General features: G+C 40.2%; 1 protein-coding gene across 16 annotated transcripts in view; it reads left to right on the top strand.

Moving 5' to 3' along the window:
* The window catches only part of C2cd5 (C2 calcium dependent domain containing 5), a 94,358-nt gene that overhangs the window by 68,258 nt on the left and 18,760 nt on the right, over positions 1-7,340 (top strand). For all 16 annotated transcript variants that reach the window (XM_026787917.1, XM_005364577.3, XM_013352784.2 and 13 more), the window contains 7 exons: positions 817-957; positions 3,691-3,754; positions 4,019-4,080; positions 4,280-4,378; positions 4,902-4,991; positions 5,454-5,541; positions 5,661-5,747. In XM_026787917.1, the coding sequence (XP_026643718.1) occupies positions 817-957; positions 3,691-3,754; positions 4,019-4,080; positions 4,280-4,378; positions 4,902-4,991; positions 5,454-5,541; positions 5,661-5,747 (631 nt within the window). The remainder of the gene's footprint in view (positions 1-816; positions 958-3,690; positions 3,755-4,018; positions 4,081-4,279; positions 4,379-4,901; positions 4,992-5,453; positions 5,542-5,660; positions 5,748-7,340) is intronic.

Genomic DNA, 7,340 nt, shown 5'->3' with positions numbered 1-7,340 from the left:
CATTTTTTGTTGATTATAACACACTCTTTCAGAGGCATGCAGGGTGGGTTCTGTATATAATATGAATGTGTGCGACAGCACTCCACGGGGGGTTGTCGTTTTTTTTAGGCACACACCAGCAGTGAACATTTTATATTATATTTTGGAAAACCTCTATTGTAACCCTCATTTTTGTAAAGGAGGTTTCTGGGCATCAGCAGCAGGCTTTGCCTTTTGAGCTCACACACTGTGGCCCAGGTCCTTGACTATATGCAGGATGACACTATACACTGATTGTAGAAGATCAGTTTTGTTGCTTCTGAAGATTATTTAGCATGCCAAATTGCATAACTTGTACATGCATTTGGATATGTATGTATTATCTTGTTCTATTACACATACTTTTCTTATTCTTCACATTTAACTGTGGTAGATCTTTGAAAGATTGCTACTAGATAAGAAAGGCTATGAAAGAACAAAGCCCTTTCTTGGAAAAGTTTTAAATCTTTATATAACCAATTGTACTTTGAAATTCTTCATAGAAAATATATACAGTATATAGAAATAGTTGTAGCCTGGATTGGCAAGGTTCTGATCCCGTTGTAGTTCCCTGTCTGTGCACTAGATGTCAGCTTGACCTTGTTATGCCTTTGACAGTTAACCTGCTTTACAGGTGAAAGGAGTATCTGTGTCTTCTATAACCCGAAAGGTTCAACTTATATAGAGAATTCACTGAATGTATCGTGTGGATTGTTTTCTTCTCAGAAAGATGCCTATTAGTATAAAACTTTAAAACCAGACAGAAAAATTCATTCTCCATTACTGTATGTCTTTTAGGAGGTATCTGAAGAGATTATAGGATCGCCCATCCCAGAACCTAGACAGCGTTCAAGACTTTTAAGATCACAATCAGAAAGTTCTGATGAAGTTACAGAATTAGACCTTTCACATGGGAAAAAAGACGCATTCGTGTTAGAGGTAATACTACATTGGGATAATGTCCTAAAAAGTTTCAGAAGATGAATATTTTGTAATTAAATTCTAACCTGATATACAACTTGTACTGTAAGTTTTACAAGTATCAAGGAAGTTGTGGACACTGCAGACATGAAGCTAGCACTGGGTAACTGATGCGGTAATGTGGGTTGGACTAATAGTACAAGACAAGGTGAGCAGCCCTCATCAGAGATCTAAAATCCGAATTGTCCAGAAATTCCAAATGTTGTGGCGGGGGTAGGGTGCTTCCCTAGTGTTCCCGAGGCCATGTGCGCGATCCCAAGCACCATGCCAACTGGACCCGGTGTGAAGTTGTGATCCTGGCACTCCAGGCTCTATAGGCCCTATATGTCTCCTTGTCCCCTGCTCCCCCCAAGACAAAATTTGAAAGTTCATGTTAAAAGTTTTGGATTTTGGAGCATTTTAGTCTTTGGAGTTTAGGAGTAGGGATGTTTAACCCTTTAAATATATGTAGATACCAGAGTCTGGAACACTGGAATCTGAAGGGTTTGGGTCCCTGCATTCGAGGAATAGGATACTCACCTGTAATAGTAAACATCTGGAGTCATTTTTTTTTTAAACTTGAATGACTTTAATCACAAAATGCACTGTTTCAAACACAGTGTAAGCATCACTTTTATGACTGTATTGGGTAAGTATTGCTGTCTCATTGAGTACTGAGTACTGTGTATTCTCATAGAGTGCAGGGAATTGTCGTGACCGTCTTTATTAAAGGACAGTTGGAACATTTAAGCTTTTCAGAGAGTGGCCATGGAGCCATGAACCCGTGCCCAGCAGTTCACTCTTTTCAGACCAGTTCCTGTTGTCCTGTCCTGAGAGTAGCTTCAGGAGGGGCAGGAGATCTTCCTTCTGTAGAATGGAAGGAGCTGAATGACATATGCATGTTGTGAGGGAAGCATTAGGGAGTAGAATCTGGCGCGTTTACCACGGTGATTCTGGAAGCTGCTGGTAGAATTGTGTTGGGATGAGAGACTCAAACAGTGCCTTTGGCCGTCCTAGGATGTCTCCCGTGAGAGACGAGCAATTAAAGTGAGATGAGAGGCTTTTTGGTTTTTAAGATTTATTAATTTTTTTTATTCATGTGAGTATGTGTGTGTGCACCTTCATGAGTTTTTGCAGGTGCCCCTTGAGGACAGAGAGATCTAGATCCCCAAATCTGGAGTTACAGGAATTCATTATGAACCACCCAGCATGGGTGCTAGGAACCAAACCTGGATCTTGTCCAAGAACAGTATGTGTTCTTAACTGCTGAGCCATCCCTCTGTCCCCTGAGATGAAGTTTCATTTGCAGAAGTAGTAACCTGTTCTCCAGTGTTCTGCAGTTTGAGATAAGTAAAAGGGGAGGTCAGTGGAGAAGCAGTGTGGCTCAAGGAGGTCATAGGCTCTGAAGATGTGCAAGGTACCATGGCCAGCTGTAATAGCAGCACTTCCTGGAGCTTGCAAAAATGGGGATTGTTAGGACTCTACTTCAGATCTTTCAATAATTTCAAGGTGGGGCCCTATAAATATTTTACCAGGCTCTCTAGGTGGCTAAGCATCACTTGAATTTTGGTCTGGAGTATAACTGATATGACAGCTGCTAACATCCTGGTTGAGCAGAGGCACACAAGAAAAAGTGCTTGCAATGTGGGCAGAAGATGAGGGCAAGGTACAGATTCAGGAGAAGGAAGAGATGGGGAATGTTGTGGTCCTGCTTGTGAGTGTTTGGGGAATTGTGGCTTGCGTTGTGGCCATGACTGGGCAGCTAAACAAGAGTGGAGGTAAGCATGGCTGGGATGTTCGGATAAGAGAGCACTGTGGTTCTGTTTAGCCTTGTTTATATTATATATGGACTGTTGGAAAAGCTTCTTGAAAAGTCTACATAAATGTAACCTCAGTATACATTAAAAGATTTCACTTAGAAGTATTTAAAGTTGTTACTGTGGGGAAATTTGCTGATGCTAGAATTTTGCTTTATGTTACATTTTTATTTTTTATATGCATGTATTTGTATGGTGTATGAACATATGTGAGGGTGTCTGCAGAGGCAAGAAAAGGGTATCTTAGTTCCTTTCTATTACTGTGAAGAGATACCATGACCAAGGCAACTTGTGGAAGAAAAGAGTTTATTGTGGTTATAGACCCAGAGGTTAAGAGCCCATGACCATCATGATAGTGAGTGAGCATAGCAGCAGGCAGGTTGGTGTGGTGATGGAGTAGTAGGTGGGTGCTATCATCCTTGTCTTTGACTTAGGAGGCAGAGAGAGCTAACTGGGAATGTCATGGGTTTTGAAACCTCAAATCCTATCCCAAATGACACATCTCCTCCAACAAGGCTACACCTCCTAATCCTTCCCAAGCAGTTCTGCTATCTGGAGAGCAGGTATGCAGATCTGTGAGCCTGTGAGGGCTATTCTCATACTAGAGGCTGCCATTTAAGGCTGTTGCGAGAATCTTGGTTTGGGTCCTGAGAAGAGCCGCAAGCACCCTTAACTCTGAGCCCTATCTCCAGCCCCCAAGTTAAATGTGGTGGCAGGGGAAATGGCTCTGCATTTTCTTAGTTCTTAAATCTTCTGCCTTTCAGATAATGAAAGTGATTTTAAGGAATCAGGACAACTTCTGTGTTTAGTGGTTATGTGGTAGTTTTATCTTTCTGTTTCTAGATCCAAGCCACGATGCCATGCCATTTAGTATCTTTTATCTCTCTTTCTCCAGATTGATGACACTGATGCCATGGAAGATGTGCACTCCCTCCTCACTGATGTTCCCCCGCCTTCAGGTACACAGCAAGCTAGCTCTGAGATAAAGCCTGTGTGCACCAACGTTCTGGTTCCTCTTTGTAGGACTAACTTTCTTTTTAGCTTAGAAATTCAGTTATTGGTTGTTTTTGAAATGGGGTTTCATGTAACTCAGGGTGGCATTGAACTCAGTATGTAGTCAAAAGTAATGGAAGTTCTATATTTAGATTTTATTGTTGAGAACCATCATTTCTAAAACCATAATCACTAAAATATCACATTTTAATTATAATTTGTTTTGGCAGGTTTTTATAGTTGTAATACAGAAATTATGCCTGGCATAAATAATTGGACATCAGAAATACAGGTAAACTGTTTTATTAATTTGAAACAAATACCATATACATTATAAGTAAATGTCACTTAAATACCTACTCCTTTTGACCCCAAGTAGCAATTACAAACACTTTTTAATTTCATTAGTTATCCATTGTTTGCCAGTTTTATCAATTATTAGACTTACAGGGAAGAATAACAAGATGTTGTGTTCTGTGGCCCACCCCTAGATGTTTACATCAGTAAGAGTGGTCAGACTGAGCAGCCTCAACCTGACTAATCAAGCTCTCAATAAGAACTTCAACGGCCTGTGTGAGAACTTGCTCAAGGTAGGAGCCTGCCACTCAGAACCCAGGGTAACTGGACCAGTCTCCTTTGTCTCTCGTGCCTCGCATGCCTGTCAGTCTCTCCTAAGTCAACTCTTAGTGAGACTCTCCTAAGAGTTGGTACTGTGAAAGAAGCTATTTAATATAGTAGCTAAACTTTCATAAAAATCTAGTACATCTGCAGGGTGGTTTTAAGAGCCTGAGTTGTTGACAAACATTAATTCTTTATCAGTGCATTTTCTTTGCATAAAATGGTAGGTTCCATAATGTTGTGTTAGTCCGTTGCAGTGCATGCTGTGACCGGGCTCCCCTCAGTCCTCTTTCTTCCAAGATAGTTCTGCCTGTGACTTCATGTCCTCTGTGTTTACATGATCATACACTGTAGCTAGTCACTGACACTGCTCTCAGAGGGAGGAGCCAGTTTTGCTTTCCTTTCCTGGTTTTCACCTTTTATGATGTAATGTCCTTGGACAGAATTAGTTCCCTGAAGCGAAGAGGTAAGTCACCAGTCCTCTCTTCCGTGCAGAGCCTGTACTTCAAACTCCGCTCCATGACTCCCTGCTGCCTCTGCCATGTGAACTTCACAGTGTCTCTGCCTGAAGACGAGCTAATCCAGGTAACTTTGGAGGTGCCATTGATTGTGGAAGAGGTGTCTAGCCCTTTGTGCTGTTTTTAGTTTATTGTTACCATAACTAAGTAACTACGACACAATGTTTTAACTCAGACTGTCTGAAGTATATTAGTATGCATCTGGCTGTGTATTTAATTTCCTTATTGCTGGTTATCTGCAGGGGATTCACATGTATCTTCCCACTGAGGCCACAGTAAACAGAATGGGGCTCATTATTCATGACTTTAACAGTCCCTGTCTTTCAGAGAAGGCTCTTTCGGAAATGTTTAGGTTTAGCTATACACGTTGCATATCTGAGTTTCCATAGTTTTCTGATTGAGAGTCTTAATCAGGAAGGGCAAACTAGTCAGTTGATAGAGAGTGTCCCATGGTGCTGAAAACAAATTGTAAGACATTTAATGTTGTTAGTGATCGTTTTGCTGATCACGATTGTTTCTATAATCCTAGGTTACAGTCACAGCAGTCGCGATAACTTTTGATAAAAACCAGGCTTTACAGACCACGAAAGCCCATGCTGAAAAGACACTGCAGAGAGGTAAATTTTGATGCCAGGAAGTTAAGTTCTCATTTGTCCATTACAGCTGTGTGACAGGTTTTTATTTAAAGCTGGAACAGTAGATGACTGCTCAGTAAGTGCTGTGTTTGCCTCTCCAGCCTCCACAGATAACGACGAGCTGCTGCAGTTCCCGCTGGAGCTCTGTTCGGACTCACTGCCCGCTCCTGCTTTCCCAGCAACCAAAGGTTGGTCCCACGGGAGAAGCTCTGCCCCCTCTCTAATCAGCTGAGGAGTCTTAATCTGTCATTGTGTGTTTTCCATATGCATGAACAGGGCAAAGTATGTGAAGAGATTATAAACTGTGAAGGCCCTTTTTCGTATGTTCTATCCTTATACTAAAGTTTTAAGATTGAGATTGATTTAAAGTTCGAAGATTTGAGTTCCCAGTGTAAATATTTACACAGAGTGATTTTTGTCTGGTAAGTTTTCTTCTAGTTGAGGTCTTTAACATTTGAGATTTTCATAGACTGTCTGGGGGATGTTCAGGTTAGCCAAGAATGTTTCCATCTTTTACACCATAGCTGTTATTGGAGGACATCGTTTTTATAAGAAATTGATAGTTTTTCAAATGCAAAATAATTTCCCTTTAATGGGAAAATACTCTTGGTTCCTACATTCTATAGAAAAGAATAAAAGGGTTGCTTTTTTCTTTATTTCTCTCTTTTAGTATAATTTTTATTTTAACTTCTCAAAACTGTTGTGTCTAATCTTCTATTACATAGTCTGTAAATGTAGTTTTATTTTATTCTAAAGTTTTTAATTGAGAAATAATAAGTTATTTTTCAATTAGGCATAATATTAGTTATATATTATGTTATATTTCTATTATATATTATGTTATATTTCATTTAACAGAAAATTAATTATTATAATCATAACACTTGAAATTGTTCTATCTATGCATACTTTTATTTGATAACAAATTATGTAGAAAACAGAATAAGTGCGTGTGTATGTGTTCACTAAATCATTCAGTGTAAGGCCCATCTCTCCATGTAGAAATATATGTTTACCTCATAGCCCATAGATTTAAAGAGATAATCCGTGTTCAGATTCTGAATTTTATCACCTAGTAACTTTGGTCATCTTTTTTTGTCATCCACTAAATTTCAATTTTGGATTTGTACAGAAAGTCTTAGCAATCCTTAACTTCTTGGAAGATAAAGGGGAAATCTAGTTCAGAGGTATCTGAGTTCAGGTTTCTGAGTAAACATAGTTTTTAGAGAAGAAACTATTATTGTTAAGAATCTTCTTGAGGGACCTGACAAAATGGCTCAGAGTTTAAGGATCAGGTTTGGATTCAGGACTCATATGGCCGCTCACAACTGTCTGTAGCTGGTTTCAGGGGATCTGATGCCCTTCTCTGGCCGCTGTGGTTGTCAGTACACATACTCAGCGTAGACATACATGCAGACAGAACACTAAGATAAGTAAATCTTAAGAAAAATAATCTTCCTTGGCCTCCTTAGATCCCGCTCTTTTCCGGGATAAAAAGAGAAACTTCTGCAATGAGAAAGCACCCCTAAAACCTAGTCGATGAAGGTTTAATCTGTTGCTGATTTACAAGAATGCATGTTTGGAGTTGGGGTGCACATTAGCTGGATTTTAGCCATGCTGTCATTGCTGACTGGATGATGCAGAGGAGTAGGATGAAGTTTGTGAGTGTGCCCTGTCCATGCTGAGGGCTCCATCCATGCTGAGGGCTCCATCCATACTGAGGGGTTCCATCCATGCTGAGGGGTTCCATCCATGCTGAGGGGTTCCATCCATGCTGAGGG

Source organism: Microtus ochrogaster, assembly GCF_000317375.1.
Source record: "Microtus ochrogaster isolate Prairie Vole_2 chromosome 14 unlocalized genomic scaffold, MicOch1.0 chr14_random_2, whole genome shotgun sequence".
NCBI classification, from domain to species: domain Eukaryota; kingdom Metazoa; phylum Chordata; class Mammalia; order Rodentia; family Cricetidae; genus Microtus; species Microtus ochrogaster.
This window is presented reverse-complemented; position numbering and strand designations above follow the sequence as displayed.